General features: G+C 41.2%; 1 protein-coding gene across 1 annotated transcript; it reads left to right on the forward strand.

Annotated features, from left to right (window-relative positions):
- The first annotated feature begins 4617 nt into the window (after positions 1–4617).
- Positions 4618–17252, forward strand: dkk3b (dickkopf WNT signaling pathway inhibitor 3b). Its single transcript, XM_029759039.1, has 7 exons — positions 4618–4886; positions 5348–5473; positions 5666–5743; positions 8133–8225; positions 8589–8733; positions 10867–11017; positions 17002–17252. Exons 1-7 carry the CDS (start codon positions 4662–4664, stop codon positions 17021–17023), a joined length of 840 nt encoding a protein of 279 aa, XP_029614899.1. The 5' UTR covers positions 4618–4661; the 3' UTR covers positions 17024–17252.
- The last annotated feature ends 400 nt before the right edge of the window (positions 17253–17652 follow it).

Consider the following 17652-nt stretch of genomic DNA (forward strand, 5'->3'; position numbering starts at 1 on the left):
TCCAAACTTTTGACTGGTACTGTAAATGTTTGAGGACCGGGTTTTGTTTTTTCTGGATTCCATTAGAATGACAATTGCAGAGAAAGGGACAGGGCAACAACTCTGTAACGGCTGTCTGAAGAGAGAGTGGACCAAAACGCAGCGGAGTTAGTGTTCGTCATCTTTAATTAAGGAAGAACACTATACAAACAAAACAAGAAAAAAATCGACAGCCAAACAGTCCTGTCAGGTGAAACACAATGACAGAAACAATTACCCACAAAACCCCAACGGAAAAACATGCACTTATGTGTGACTCCCAATCAACAACAACGAACTTCAGCTGTGCCTGATTGGGAGCCACACACACACGGCCCAAAACAAAGAAATACAAAAACATAGAAAAAGAACATAGAACACCCACCCAATGTAACACCCTGGCCTAACCAAAATAAAGAACAAAAAACCCCTCTCTATGGCCAGGGCGTTACAAACTCTTACAATTCCAAATATTTAATCCTGCAAGATACTTAATTATACAGTATAACTACCTTTTTTTGTCAAAGCAAAGATGCATAATTTTCTACAGTATATCAGTCTATATTGGTCCGCTAATACTAGAAAATGACCAGTTGTGAAAAAATATTTTTTTACAAAAATAATATATACTGCTCAAAAAAATAAAGGGAACACTTAAACAACACATCCTAAATCTGAATGAAAGAAATAATCTTATTAAATACTTTTTTCTTTACATAGTTGAATGTGCTGACAACAAAATCACACAAAAATAATGAATGGAAATCCAATTTATCAACCCATGGAGGTCTGGATTTGGAGTCACACTCAAAATTAAAGTGGAAAACCACACTACAGGCTGATCCAACTTTGATGTAATGTCCTTAAAACAAGTCAAAATGAGGCTCAGTAGTGTGTGTGGCCTCCACGTGCCTGTATGACCTCCCTACAACGCCTGGGAATGCTCCTGATGAGGTGGCGGATGGTCTCCTGACGGATCTCCTCCCAGACCTGGACTAAAGCATCTGCCAACTCCTGGACAGTCTGTGGTGCAATGTGGCGTTGGTGGATGGAGCGAGACATGATGTCCCAGATGTGCTCAATTGGATTCAGGTCTGGGGAACGGGCAGGCCAGTCCATAGCATCAATGCCTTCCTCTTGCAGGAACTGCTGACACACTCCAGCCACATGAGGTCTAGCATTGTCTTGCATTAGGAGGAACCCAGGGCCAACCGCACCAGCATATGGTCTCACAAGGGGTCTGAGGATCTCATCTCGGTACCTAATGGCAGTCAGGCTACCTCTGGCGAGCACATGGGGGGCTGTGCGGCCCCCCAAAGAAATGCCACCCCACACCATGACTGACCCACCGCCAAACCGGTCATGCTGGAGGATGTTGCAGGCAGCAGAACGTTCTCCACGGCGTCTCCAGACTCTGTCACGTCTGTCACATGTGCTCAGTGTGAACCTGCTTTCATCTGTGAAGAGCACAAGGCGCCAGTGGCGAATTTTGCCAATCTTGGTGTTCTCTGGCAAATGCCAAACGTCCTGCACGGTGTTGGGCTGTAAGCACAACCCCCACCTGTGGACGTCGGGCCCTCATACCACCCTCATGGAGTCTGTTTCTGACCGTTTGAGCAGACATATGCACATTTGTGGCCTGCTGGAGGTCATTTTGCAGGGCTCTGGCAGTGCTTCTCCTGCTCCTCCTTGCACAAAGGCGGAGGTAGCGGTCCTGCTGCTGGGTTGTTGCCCTCCTACGGCCTCCTCCACGTCTCCTGATCTACTGGCCTGTCTCCTGGTAGCGCCTCCATGCTCTGGACACTACGCTGACAGACACAGCAAACCTTCTTGCCACAGCTCGCATTGATGTGCCATCCTGGATGAGCTGCACTACCTGAGCCACTTGTGTGGGTTGTAGACTCCGTCTCATGCTACCACTAGAGTGAAAGCACCGCCAGCATTCAAAAGTGTCCAAAACATCAGCCAGGAAGCATAGGAACTGAGAAGTGGTCTGTGGTCCCCACCTGCAGAACCACTCCTTTATTGGGGGTGTCTTGCTAATTGCCTATAATTTCCACCTGTTGTCTATTCCATTTGCACAACAGCATGTGAAATGTATTGTCAATCAGTGTTGCTTCCTAAGTGGACAGTTTGATTTCACAGAAGTGTGATTGACTTGGAGTTACATTGTGTTGTTTAAGTGTTCCCTTAATTTTTTTGAGTAGTGTATATTTTATAAATATATTTTTTTAATTCAGATTTTTCATGGGGTCCTGCAGCACCCTCACCACCCCTACTTCCCGCGGCTATGTATACACCTGTGAAATCATGATTTGTCCAAATAACCATGGACGAAAACCATGGCTGTAAGCCTTGGCATATCAATCCTTATACCACGGGTACGACAAAACGTTTATTTTTACTGCTCTAATTACATTGGTAACCAGTTTATAATGGCAATAACGTACCTCAGGGGTTTGTGGTATATTGCACTCTGCGTTGGACACAGCCCTGTCGTGCATATGAACAGTCCTTAGCCGTGGTATATTGGCCATATACCACACCCGCTCCGGCCTTATTGCTTAATTCTACGGTACCATTTATGTTTACGTTGTCTGCCCATGAGAGATTAGGAAAGACATAACACAAACACACACTCAAGGAGGGCTGGGCACTCTTCCACATTGCATGGTGTTTTATTGCCCAGTGACAGCTGTCCACTTGGAGGGCTTGAGTTCCAGAGACATATCAACTTCTCCTTCTCACACAATACATTTTCTATTTATTTCATTTTACCTTTATTTAACCAAGTAGGCCAGTTGAAAACAAGTTCTCATTTACAACTGCGACCTGGCCAAGATAAAGCCAAGCAGTGCGACAAAAACAACAGTTACACATAAACAAACGTACAGTCAATAACACCGAAGAAAATTAAAATGGAAAAATCTATGTACAGTGTGTGCAAACGTAGAAGAGTAGGGAGGTAGGCAATAAATAGGCCCTAGAGGCAAAAATAATTAAAATGTAGCATTAATATTGGAGTGATAGATGTGCAGATGATGATGTGCAAGTAGAGATACTGGGGTGCAAAAGAGCAAGAGGGTAAGTAATAATATGGGGATGAGGTAGTTGGGTGTGCTATTTACAGATTGGCTGTATACAGGTACAGTGATCGGTAAGCTGCTCTGACAGCTGATGCTTAAAGTTAGAGAGGGAGATATAAGACTCCAGCTTCAGAGATTTTTGCAATTCGTTCCAGTCATTGGCAGCAGAGAACTGGAAGGAAAGGAGGCCACAGTAAGTGTTGGCCTTGGGGATGACCAATGCAATATACCTGCTGGAGCGCATGCTACGGGTGGGTGTTGCTATGGTGACCAGTGAGCTGAAATAAGGCGGGGCTTTACCTAGCAAAGACTTATAGATGACCTGGAGCCAGTGGGTTTGGCAACAGGTCGCAGTGGTGGGTAGTATATGGGGCTTTGGTGATAAAACGGATGGCACTGTGATAGACTACGTCCAGTTTGCTGAGTAGTGTTTTAGGCTATTTTGTAAATGCCTTGATCACACCTACAGCATCATTGCACAAAATGGTACTTAGCACCATCTGGATATGTGTGCAACAAAGGTTTAACATTCACCTTCTGCTACCATTTCTGTCAAGCAGTCTAGGCATACAGTTTGATGCATACGTTCACATGCACCACATAGAACTCACTGCAACTGCCTCTGTAACGCAATGGTGCAAGGTAAATGCAGCGTTCCATTGGAAACGAATGTACTTCTGGTGTACCAAAATGCAATGACACTGTCAGTGTGTTCGAGGAGTAACATATTAAAGCTTCTGTTTGACCCTAGGGGCCTCTGTGAGTACCTACAAGTGAGTTATGGATCCCATACATTTGAAATATGGAAACATATTGTAAAAATAAATCATCAAATAACTATCAAAGAACATTTGATTGTGTAAAAAAGTGTTGTTTTCGTTGAATTTTCCCACGGAATCATAGACTGATCGTTTGTTCCTTGACTACATGCGTCTGAAAAAAAGATTAGACCTACATCCCCATCTACAGGACAAACAGTGCTATTGCAAATCCACCATATATACGGTCTATATATGGTCACGCTTCCGGCACAGCATAGGCAACTCTGTCAACTTTACGCTCTCTGCATTTCATGCTAAATAAAGAAAGTTGTAAAAAAATATGAGAAATGTGCTGCTTCCAAAATGTATATTTACTTAGCCAGTGATATGCTATTGCGTTTTAACCATATAAATCCATAATAGTAGTCCTAGGGCCTATAATGAATGTATGGTGATAGTGTGAACAAAATAATAGGTCAATTCTAGTGTTAAAAATGTAACATCCAAAGACAATATACTTAAGGTAAGAACATGTGCTGATTAAGGGACATTTTTTATTATCATCACCATCAATGGAAGCAGCAGCAACAATAGAATCAGAATCCTCATTTTCCAATAATCATTTAGATAATACAATACATTCTGGATCCCAATACTTCGGCTTTATACTTACCATAGATCCCGTTAAAAATACCATGATTCTTTTTCCGGTTTCTTTTTTCCCTTCTGAGTTTCCAAATAAAACAGCTGTGCTTTGTATGCGTCAGCGTCCTCCTTGCATGCTGTTGGTACAAGTATGTCTGGTCCTACCACGAGGATGATGCAGGTTGCAGCGCTTACTTTTTGTTTGTGTTTAGTGAATGGAATCTCGAGCCCGAAGACCATCCCGGACACCTCGATAACTGGTGTTAGTTTCGAGGACCATTTGAATGGAGGTCATGCGACTCTAAACGAAATGTTCCGAGAGGTGGAGATGTTGATGGAGGACACGCAGCACGTACTGGAGGAGGCTGTGGATCAGGTAAATGTTCCATTCTGCTATATGTAATAATACACTATAATTCAATAGACTATTTACAACTATCCTTTAATTATTTTTAATAGCAGACTATTTACAATACGTTTTTAATTACAGGAAAACTTTTGACGTTGTGGCCATGGGTAGAGCCAGGCTGTGTGTTTTTATTATACCTGATTAATAGCCTGTAGCCTGCTTTCCTTGTAGTCTACGCCCCCCCCCCCCCCCCCCCCCCCCCCCCCCACACACACACACACACACACACACACACACACACACACACATCAGTTGTTGGTAAATATTAATGTTCTGTATGTCTGTATTGTACTTTAAGTGCTATTTAATAAATGAAAGGATTTAAATTGTATGTTGCATATGCATGGTCTATCATAGAACCAGAGATATGAACTGTGGAACAAACAAGATGTGCTCACAATTGTAATGTTTATCACTTTTTCTCATAGATGGTCAATGAGAGTGCCAAATCATTGCTTAATATACTGGATTTGCTTCCGAACTACCACAATGATACCAGTACATATAGGGACAACAGGAACCACACTGTTTACATAGCGGAGAGGATTGACAAGGTAGGTGCACTACAAACAGGGTGAGGAGGTAATGATGCAAGATCATGTGTGGATGCATGTCACAAGTCATCAACATGTACATTTTATCTGGATGATTTATATTCTCGAGGGAGATCAGACAACAATGGTTGGTCCTTTTGGCATTAAATGTTTAGGTTTTCTGACAAGGAAAGTATCCGGTTTCTCTTCTAGGAAATGGACAACAGAACAGGGGGGACTCACTTCCAGACCCATATCGAGATCAATGGCCAATGGAACGAAGTTGATCATGTGAGTTTGTATTAGATATATATTTTTGATTTGTTAGGTGCTGAAAAAAGGATCGCAGGGAGTTTAATGCAAACCAGTTTGAGGTAAGAGGTGTTTCAGCTTCCAAGTCTGCAAACAGCTGGGTACTGATCATCAGAACAATCCCATGACCGTTATTGTATTCAGACAAGGATGTTTGTATATGTTGAATAATAGCCAGATGGAATGAGGTGAGACCATAGCAGGGTAGGACAGTTGAAGAAACCGAATCAGTCACATGATGACTACACAGATTTGATCTCTCTGTCTAACACTCCATAACCTCGTCCCCACGCTAGAGGAAGTGTATGGTAATTAAAACCTTAGTTGTTTCAATATTTTCTCTGGGAATTTTTAGGTCAAAGTTATCTCCTGAATATGCTGGAATTGAAGTGCAATTGATCCCAAACCTGATGATATGTATTGTTTGGATACTATGTGATATAGCTAAGTAAGTTTATTGAGGTGGAGCATCAAGACAATAATTAAGTCAATTGCTATTCCTCTAAAACAAATGGAAAAGCCTGTTGAATAACTTAAGCTCTTCTACCATTGCCTAGTTTTTTCCTCTGCTCTTTTATTAACCTTTTCCTCATCTAACAGCTGATTATGCAAGGAAGGAGGGAACTGGGTACAGCCATTTTGTTTTGAGACTGAAACAATGTATCCTGTTGCCCCAGTTTCAAACCAGTGTTCTTTTCCAAGTCATTTCTGAGCTACTGCAGGAAAACTAAAAAGACAGAACACTTTACAACGTTGTGAATAGATTGTCTGTCTTTTATAATGAATGAGATCATAGTGTATTTTAAAGAGGTGGCCATATACTTTACACTTTTTAAAAACATGAGAACACCAATATTAAGCCATTATTCCACAGGCTGTTGCACCATTGGAGATTTTATGGCAGTGTTTTGATCTTTTTCCTTTCCTGGCATCATTACAGAATGTGGTTGAATTAATAGACATGAAGAAAAATGCATGGAAACAGCCTGCTGGAAACCTCAAATGACTTGCACTTGAGTCATTTTACGTTTTAGAAACATGTGTCTACTTAATTTTGCTGCTGTGTGGGCTGCTCCACAGAGATAAGTTTGGTTAAATATTTAGTGGGGGGGAAAATGTTCTGCTTTGGGAAAAATGAAGCGCAGCCCTATGCACAGTATGATGCCTCAACAGCTGTGATTTATCAACAGAATTACAGGGTATTAAGGTTGGTGAGCAGCATGTCTCCTCCAGTCCCCCAACACTGAGTTATCCCGTCTGGCCAACTGGAAAGCCTTTTTTGTACTGAAGCTTTTGCAGAGATATTCTTATGTTTTAATGTCACGAGCACAAGTACAGTGAAATGCCTTCATTGCAAACTCCAAACTCAACAATGCAGTAATCCATCACAAAAAAATTACAGAAGGTAGAACAAAAACACACAAGAAATAAGAACATAATAAAGCAAGAAGCTTTATCCTAGATATGCATTGTTACTTCATGTGAGCTAAGGGGTTGGCTGAGATGGATTTGAGTGGTACGCAGTGGAGGAAATTCTTACTGTTGATGGTTTCCAGACTGCTGTTAGTGACACAACCCTCATCTGTCTAGACTAGTCCAGGCTGCCATGGAGATGGAAGGGGATGTGTGTTTGATCCTGCCTGTTATTTGATACAGTACATGTCTTTGTGGTTCAATGGAGTGTAAAAGAGATTGAAACAAAAACGCATCATAATACACTGTGTATGCTCACATCTTGACTTCCCACAATGGAAGTAATTAGGTAATGATTAACACCACACACAGCCAATGTTATGAAATAATAAATGGTTCAGGTTTATTCATGGCAAGTGAATCGGGTACTGTTTGTGTAGTGAAATGCTGTATTCTCATGTTGCTAGGTGTGGGAGAAGACCGTGTTAGGCATATCCACAGACCCGTCAGGTCTCCATTCTCAGTAGCCAAGTGCTCAAGGCTGACAGACTTTGGGAGCTCTCTGACAAAGTATGTTGTTTTTGTAAGCTGGCTGAGTTTCCCCGACTCCACATAGCATGAAGAGATAAAGTTAATCACGAGGTTTAGATGACGGATTTTGGCAGAAGCTGTTTCCTCAGGCTGATGGAGGGCCAGTGTTCAGGTCAGTTGTTCAGTCTAACAAGAACACCATTTAACTGGAATTTCCAGATTTTTAGCCATCAATCAATCTGTACTCAATGTAAAGGTCTATGCACATCCCTTATGAGCAAACCATTTGTGTGAAAACAAACATTGCAGAAATTGGACAGGCTAATAAAACAGGGAATATGGGTGTACCTCTGTGGGAGGGGGGTTGGATGGTGTGTTGTGTGGATGCTGGTTGGTCCTGTCTGAATGTGTTTTCTCTTACCAGGAATGTATGCTTGATGAAGATTGTGATAAGAACAGTTACTGCCTATATGAGCTAGTAAGCTCCAAGTGCCTCCCCTGCAAAGATGTTGATATGGTGAGTCTTTTTTTTGGGATAAACATCTTATTTTCATCCCAATCCTGAGTCAAAATTCAGCCTTACATTGAGTTGAGAAATGGAAACGAAAGGGATGTAAACAAATGCCATGTACCCAAGTTGTGTACTTATGATGATACTCCAGATCTTGTGAAGTTCTAGATCAGGGATGGGCATCTTTAATGGGGGTGGGGGCCACAAAAAATCTGAACTACTCATGAGGGTCTGCAGTGGCTTGTGGGTCTGCATACCCACATCAATACACTCCAATTGGTCTGCGGGCCGTCGCTGGTTTAGATTATGTCTCTGATTCCCAGCTTGTTCCAATCACAAACAATGACTATTACTAATGTTTTTTTTTAGACCTGCACAAAGGATGAAGAGTGTTGTTCAGACCAGACATGTGTGTGGGGACAGTGCACTAAGAATGCCACCAAGGGCAATGCAGGCAGCATCTGTCAGTACCAGAGTGACTGTAAGCCAAAACACTGCTGTGCCGTTCTCAAAGGTATATGGTCAAATGCACATTCAGTGCCCAAAAAACCTATCGATTGAATTAACTGTTCAAGGTATTGTTTGGTTTGTGTTAAAGTATTTTGTTACTTACTGGTCCTCTTTCTCTTTTTTTTCTCTCCTGTACCCATGATTCTAAATGAACCTTTTCATTGGTATCACTGGTGCGCCCATCTTTAAAGTTAGTAGTCCAAACTCTATAGAACTACCAGGAAAAAAAGGCCACAGTATATTAATTCTACCTTTAAAAAAAAAAAAAGTCCAATGAACCTGTTTTTGGTTACTGCATGATTCCATATTTGTTATTTCATCGTTTTTATGTCTTCACTATTATTCTACAATGTAGAAAATTGTAAAAATAAAGGGAAAAACCCTGGAATGAGTAGGTGTCCAAACTTTTGCGTGTTATTTATATATAATGTAGTAAATCATGTTTTTGACTACACTTGGCCTTTTTAAAGGGGCAATCTGCAGTTCAAACGATAAAAAACTGGCCACCTCGCCCTTGTTTTGGTACAAAGCTGACGGATGGGGCTGGGGAAAAGTAACCACTCAAATGTATAGACAGAGCTATGGATGCAAGGACTGACCATCCATGAGATAAATTATAGTTTTGTCCATGCTTTGAGGCTATACAGTGTTGTTTACAATGACATTGTTTACAAACAGTGGAGTAAAAGAAGCTTGTATTTGGGCTTTGATGGGGTAAGAAAGTTTAAAGGCCCAATGCAGCTGTTTTTTTAATCAAATAATTTATGGGTAACCGTTAACTACCTTACTGTAATATTTTTCCATTACAATGGCCAAAAATAGCTTTTTAGATAACTATTTCTCAAGCAAGAATTTTGTTAGGACTGTCGACGTGGTCTGAAGGGGAAAACTAGCTGTTATTGGCAGAGGTTTGGAAGTCTTGTTATTGGTGTATTATCCAATTTACTGCCTGGTGATATCACCAATCAAGTCAACTCCTGCCCATGAAAACCTGCTTGATTACAAGGTCTTGTCTAGATTTTATTTTAAACCAGCAACTATCAGGAAAAACTGAATTCTGACTGCACTGGGCGTTTAACTATATTCATGAGGCATTTCTAAGTTATATTCTTTAACGGTTATATATCGTTAATTTAAAAGGCCCAAAATGGATGTACCATCAGAGGTAATCCTGAGGTAGCTATCCAGTCCCATTTGTTCCAGTGCCATTTTAAACCATACTGGTGACGTTACCAGGTTGTTAGCCTGGACAAGGTTTTTTTTAATTATTTTTTTATCAAACAAATGGCTAGCAGCCAATAGTCATTTAAACGGCCTGCAATATGGTTGATTTAAATTATCAAATGTGTACCGCGAATTCATGATGAAAAGAAAAAATGTAGTGTCTGCTTAAACACATGATCAGACACCCTCGTCTCCCCCTTAGCAATTGTGTGACAATTTTTTTTTTCTTTTCTTGCGATGAGTTGTCCTGGCGGTGGAGAAAATACATTTTCCTGCAGTTCCACACCTTTTGCCATGACTTAATGCCATGTTCATATATCTGGGTGACTAACAAACTCAATGGGGGGCCCCCTGCAGGTCAGAGCACCTACTCAAGTGCCCTGGGTGCCTGGTCATTAATTAGCCCATGTCGGCTAACATTTTTAGATTGGTCTAGCCAGCTAGCAATCTAAAAATGTTAGCTGACATGGGCTAATTGAGTGACTGACATAACACAAGTAAAACTGCTGATGCACTACCATATTTTGAAAAATAAATATATATATATATATATATTCGTTTTTTGGGGGGGTGGTGGGTCCCCTAGTGGCCTCTTATGTCGCTTATTTGTATCAGACAGACATGAAACACAGATGTAACAACTTTGCTTGCTCCCAACAACACATAATTTTGTCATTTAGTATATTATCTGGATGAATATTTTTCTAGGCTACCAAATCCGCATTCCAGGTGCACTGCACGGCATAGCTAAATATTTAGGAGCATATGTTACCAATACTGTTGCAAATTAGAGCCCAGCCTGTACCCACTTCATTCTTTCCTATAGGTTCATGCATTCCCCTTCCCTGTCTAATATGCTTTCTTCACCCCTTGTCCCCCTCTTACGATCCTCATCTCCTCTGCTTGGTTGCAGAGCTGCTCTTCCCAGTGTGCCAGCCCAGGCCGGATAAGGGTGAAGCGTGCAACAGCCACCCTAACTTGCTGATGGACATGTTGTCCTGGGACGTGGAGGGTCCGAGGGAATACTGCCTCTGTGCTGGCGGTCTCCACTGCCAGCCCCATGGGTGAGAGCATCTCTAATCCTCATAAAACAGCTGTGACTGTTGCATATGGGTCTGTCAGATGTTTCCCATACAAAAAAAGAAACTATTGCAATATATTTTTACCGCTACACTATTTAGGATACATGTTATATATATTTAAAACATTTGAAATACATTCCAACATATTATGTAAAACATCACAAAATATGTTAAATGTATTTTAATGCATTTTAAAATACTTTCAGAAATGCATTAAAGAATTGTCACATGTTATCGATATACAGTACCAGTCAAAAGTTTGGACACCTACTTATTCCAGGGGTTTTCTCTTATTTTTACTATTTTCTACATTGTAGAATAATAATGAAGACATCAAAACTATGAAATAACACACATGGAATCATGTAGTAACCCAAAAAGTGTTAAACAAATCAAAATATATTTGAGATTCTTCAAGTAGCCACCCTTTGCTTTGACAGCTTTGCACACTCTAGGCATTCTCTCAACCAGCTTCATGAGGTAGTCACCTGGAATGCATTTCAATTAACAGGTGTACCTTGTACTTTAAGACATGAAGGTCAGTCAATGTGGAAAATTTCAAAGACTTTTGAAAGCAGTATGAAGAAACTGACTTATGAGGACCGCCACAGGAAAGTAAGACCCAGAGTTACCTCTGCTGCAGAGGATAAGTTCATTACAGTTAACTGCACCTCAGATTGCAGCCCAAATAAATGCTTCACAGAGTTCAAGTAACAGACACATCTCAACATCAACTGTTCAGAGGAGACTGCGTAAATCAGGCCTTCCATGGTCAAATTGCTGAAAAGAAACCACTACTAAAGGACCAAAAAGAAGCGTCTTGCTTGGGCCAAGAAACACAAGCAATGGACATTAAACCGGTGGAAATCGTCTGAGTCCAAATTTGACATTTTTGGTTCCAACCGCTGTGTCTTTGCGAGACACTGATTAGGTGAAAGCATGATTTCCGCATGTGTGGTTCCCACTGTGAAGCATGAAGGTGTGGGGGTGCTTTGCTGGTGACACTGTCAGTGATTTATTTAGAACTCAAGACAGACTTAACCAGCATGGCTACCCCAGCATTCTGCAGCGACACGCCATCCCATCTGGTTTGTGCTTAGTCCCACTATCATTTGTTTTACAACCGGACAATGATCCAACACACACCTCCAGGCTGTGTCAGGGCTATTTGACCAAGAAGGATGGAGTGTTGCATCAGATGACCTGGCCTCCACAATCCACAAGTTTGCAAAGCTGTCAAGGCAAAGGGTGGCTGCTTTGAAGAATCTCAAATATAAAACGTATCAATTTGTTTTAACACTTTTTTTTTCTTCTTGTTACTACATGATTCCATATCTGTTATTTTAATGGTTTTGATATCTTCACTATTATTCTACAATGAAGAAAATAGTATAAATAAAGAACCCTTGAATGAGTAGGTGTGTCCAAACTTTTGACTGGTATTGTATAGTTGTTTTAAATAGACCGCTGCACCACTCGGGAGGCCACTAAGGCAGTGCTAGAGGTGTTACTACAGACCCGGGTTCATTCCCGGTCTGTGCCACACAATTGGCCCAGCGTCGTCCGGGTTAGGGGAGAGTTTGGCCGGGGAGCTTTACTTTGCTCATCGCGCCCTAGCAACTCCTTGTGGCAGGCCGGGTGCCTGCAGGCTGACCTCAGTAGCCAGTTGAACAGTGTTTTCTCCAACACATTGGTGCGGCTGGCTATTTTGTTTAGGAGCGCGGTTAGGTGGCTCATGTTTAGGAGGACGCATGACTCCACTTTCGCCTCTCCCGAGCCCTTTAGGGATTTGCAGTGATGAGACGATCGCAAAAGCGGGATAAAATACAAAAAGTAAAAAATAAAATAATAATAAAAACAGCCTAGTGCCTGAGCTCAGGCAATTTTTTTCATTATTTAATTAAGCTGGAAGCACTTACAGTGAGGGGAAAAAAGTATTTGATCCCCTGCTGATTTTGTACGTTTGCCCACTGACAAAGAAATGATCAGTCTATAATTTTAATGTTAGGTTTATTTGAACAGTGAGAGACAGAATAAAAACACAAAAATCCAGAAAAACACATGTTAAAATGACTTGCATTTAAATGAGGGAAATAAGTATTTGACCCCCTCTCAATCAGAAAGATTTCTGGCTCCCAGGTGTCTTTTATACAGGTAACGAGCTGAGATTAGGAGCACACTCTTAAAGGGAGTGCTCCTAATCTCAGCTTGTTATCTGTATAAAAGACACCTGTCCACAGAAGCAATCAATCAGATTCCAAACTCTCCACCATGGCCAAGAACAAAGAGCTCTCCAAGGATGTTAGGGACAAGATTGTAGACCTACACAAGGCTGGAATGGGCTACAAGACCATCGCCAAGCAGCTTGGTGAGAAGGTGACAACATTTGGTGCGATTATTCGCAAATGGAAGAAACACAAAATAACTGTCAATCTCCCTCGGTCTGGGGCTCCATGCAAGATCTCACCTCGTGGAGTTGCAATGATCATGAACGGTGAGGAATCAGCCCAGAACTACACGGGAGGATCTTGTCAATGATCTCAAGGCAGCTGGGACCATAGTCTAGAGGTCGACCGATTAATCGGAATGGCCGATTTTAATTAGGGCCGATTTCAAGTTTTCATAACAATCGGAAATCGGTATTTTTGGATGCCGACTTGTTTTTTTTTTTTTTTTTTTAGACCTTTATTTAACTAGGCAAGTCAGTTAAGAACAAATTCTTATTTTCAATGACGGCCTAGGAACAGTGGGTTAACTGCCTTGTTCAGGGGCAGAACGACAGATTTTTACCTTGTTGGGGATTCAATCTTGCAACCTTACGGTTAACTAGTCCAACGTTCTAACTACCTGCTTTACATTGCACTCCACGAGGAGCCTGCCTGTTACGCGAATGCAGTAAGAAGCCAAGGTAAGTTGCTAGCTACCATTTTAAACTTATCTTAGAAAAAACAATCAATCATAATCACTAGTTAACAACACATGGTTGATGTTACTAGTTTATCTAGCCTGTCCTGCGTTGCATATAATTGCTTAGGTACACGTTCCTCCAACGTGTACCTAACCATAAACATCAATGCCTTTCTTAAAATCAATACACAAGTATATATTTTTAAACCTGCATATTTAGTTAATATTGCCTGCTAACATGAATTTCTTTTAACTAGGGAAAATGTGTCACTTCTCTTGCAACAGAGTCAGGGTATATGCAGCAGTTTGGCCCGCCTGGCTCGTTGCGAACTGTGAAGACTATTTCTTCCAAACAAAGACAGCCGACTTCGCCAAACGGGGGATGATTTCACAAAAGCGCATTTGCGAAAAAAGCACAATTGTTGCACGAATGTACCTAACCATAAACATCAATGCCTTTCTTAAAATCAATACACAGAAGTATATATTTTTAAACCTGCATAGCAAGTTAGCAGGCAATATTAACCAGGTGAAATTGTCACTTATCTTGCGTTCATTGCACGCAGAGTCAGGGTATATGCAACAGTTTGGGCCGCCTGGCTAGTTGCGAACTAATTTGCCAGTATTTTACGTAATTATGACATAACATTGAAGGTTGTGCAATGTAACAGGAATATTTAGACTTATGGATGCCACCCGTTAGATAAAATACGGAACGGTTCCGTATTTCACTGAAAGAATAAACATGATAGTTTCTGGATTCGACCATATTAATGACCTAAGCCTCGTATTTCTCTGTGTTATAATTAAGTCTATGATTTGATAGAGCAGTCTGACTGAGCGATGGTAGGCACCAGCAGGCTCGTAAGCATTCATTCAAACATCACTTTCGTGTGTTTTGCCAGCAGCTCTTCGCAATGCTTCAAGCATTGCGCTGTTTATGACTTCAAGCCTATCAACTTCCGAGATTAGGCTTGTGTAACCCATGTGAAATGGCTAGCTAGTTAGTGGGGTGCGCGCTAATAGCGTTTCAAACGTCACTTGCTCTGTATGGATAACGCTGCTTCGAGGGTGGCTGTTGACGATGTGTTCCTGGTTCGAGCCCAGGTAGGAGCGAGGAGAGGGATGGAAGCGCTACTGTTACACTGGCAATACTAAAGTGCCTATAAGAACATCCAATAGTCAAAGGTATATGAAATACAAATTGTATAGAGAGAAATAGTCCTATAATTCCTATAACTACAACCTAAAACTTCTTACCTGGGAATATTGAAGACTCATGTTAAAAGGAACCACCAGCTTTCATATGTTCTCATGTTCTGAGCAAGGAACTTAAACGTTAGCTTTCTTACATGGCACATATTACACTTTGTTTTTGCATTATTTAAACCAAATGGAACACGTTTCATTATTTATTTGAGGCTAAATTGATTTTATTGATGTATTATATTAAGTTAAAATAAGTGTTCATTCAGTATTGTTGTAATTGTTATTATAAAGAAAAAATCGGCCGATTAATCGGTATCGGCTTTTTTGGGTCCTCCAATTATTGGTATCGGCATTGAAAAAAATCATAATCGGTCGACCTCTACTATAGTCACCAAGAAAACAATTGGTAACACACTACGCCGTGAAGGACTGAAATCCTGCAGCGCCCGCAAGGTCCCCCTGCTCAAGAAAGCACATATACATGTCCGTCTGAAGTTTGCCAATGGACATCTGAATGATTCAGAGGACAACTGGGTGGAAGTGTTGTGGTCAGATGAGACCCAAATGGCGCTCTTTGGCATCAACTCGCTGTGTTTGGAGGAGGAGGAATGCTGCCTATGACCCCAAGAACACCATCCCCACCGTCAAACATGGAGGTGGAAACATTATGCTTTGGGGGTGTTTTTCTGTTAAGGGGACAGGACAACTTCACCGCATCAAAGGGACGATGGACGGGGCCATGTACCGTCAAATCTTGGGTGAGAACCTCCTTCCCTCAGCCAGGGCATTGAAAATGGGTCGTGGATGGGTATTCCAGCATGACAATGACCCAAAACAGACGGCCAAGGCAACAAAGGAGTGGCTCAAGAAGAAGCACATTAAGGTCCTGGAGTGGCCTAGCCAGTCTCCAGACCTTAATCCCATAGAAAATCTGTGGAGGGAGCTGAAGGTTCGAGTTGCCAAACGTCAGCCTCGAAACCTTAATGACTTGGAGAAGATCTGCAAAGAGGAGTGGGACAAAATCCCTCCTGAGATGTGTGCAAACCTGGTGGCCAACTACAAGAAACGTCTGACCTCTGATTGCCAACAAGGGTTTTGCCACCAGGTACTAAGTCATGTTTTGCAGAGGGGTCAAATACTTATTTCCCTCATTAAAATGCAAATCAATTTAACATTTTTGACATGTGTTTTTCTGGATTTTTTTGTTATTCTGTCTCACTGTTCAAATAAACCTACCATTAAAATTATAGACTGATCATTTCTTTGTCAGTGGGCAAACGTACAAAATCAGCAGGGGATCAAATACTTTTTTCTCTCACTGTAATATAGTTTTTGTTTTACAATTTGAGATGTGGAGGAAAAAATGTTGTATGAAGTTGAACATGTGCTGTTTTTGACAATGTCAAAAAAATGTGTGTGTGTGTTTTATTCACTATGACTGATGAAATTATCACTGCCAAAGTTTTGGCTTGGTGGCCCAAAAACATTTCTCCATTGATCAATATGTAAAGAGTAATTTCAGAAGCCAAATTAGGAACAACTTTGACTGTCATATCCATCCATTTTACAATTTAATATTGTAAGGCATTACATGAATTTCAGCAAACGTATTTACGTGACGTGTTATATCAAACTAGGCAAGTCTACACTGGGCCAATTGTGCGCCGCCCTATGGGACTCCCAATCACGCCTGGATGTGATACAGCCTAGAATGGAACCAGGAACTGTAGTGATGCCTCTTGCACTGAGATGCAGTGCCTTAGACCGCTGTGCCACTCAGGAGCCATATTGAAATGTATAAAAAAAGATGTATATGGGTTTTACTAACTTTAAAAAACACTTTGTTTCAGACGCGGATCCCTGTGTGTGTGAACTAGGTGACCACCAGATACAGTGAAGAGGGACTAATGCCTTAAGATGAGACATGGTTGTGTGTTTTCTGAAAACTTTTGACTGGGCTCTAGTATCGGTCGGGCATTGTGTTAGACAGACAATGGCATAACCAGATGAAAATGGGGCCGACAGATGTGTTCTCAACCACATCAACTAAGGAAAGCACTCATGATGTAATTGGAATAAATAAAATGTTTTCTTGTATTTACTTACTATCTATAACTACTGATATTACAGGCCAGTGCTATATATATATATATATATATATATCTCACACTAGATGGCAGCATTATACATGCATCTGATGTGCTGTTTGATGTTGAATCCTCTCTGTTCTTTAGTTGTGACTCAGACAGTGATGCTTGAGGTAGAAAGGCAACATTCTGTTGACTCTGTATGTAGGTTAACCTGGTTTAACAGTTGCATTGCACACATGCGTGCACGTCATAGGACACATTGCAATTGGGAATGGTCACATTCTGGTGCTAATTGAAACTTCTACCCAATTTCAGTATGATCAGGGCTGGAATATACAGTACCAGTCAAAAGTTAGGACACCTACTCAGTCAAGGGTTTTCCTTTCTTCTTACTATTTTCTACGTTGTAGA

Source organism: Salmo trutta, chromosome 7 (genome assembly GCF_901001165.1).
Source record: "Salmo trutta chromosome 7, fSalTru1.1, whole genome shotgun sequence".
Lineage (NCBI taxonomy): Eukaryota > Metazoa > Chordata > Actinopteri > Salmoniformes > Salmonidae > Salmo > Salmo trutta.

Excerpts from the sequence above, each read along its gene's own strand:
- dkk3b (XM_029759039.1), top strand. The coding sequence starts at position 4,662 with ATGTCTGGTCCTACCACGAGGATGATGCAGGTTGCAGCGCTTACTTTT. Across the intron at positions 5,474-5,665 it reads TAGCGGAGAGGATTGACAAG|GAAATGGACAACAGAACAGG; the intron begins GTAGGTGCACTA and ends TTTCTCTTCTAG. Across the intron at positions 11,018-17,001 it reads CTCCACTGCCAGCCCCATGG|ACGCGGATCCCTGTGTGTGT; the intron begins GTGAGAGCATCT and ends ACTTTGTTTCAG.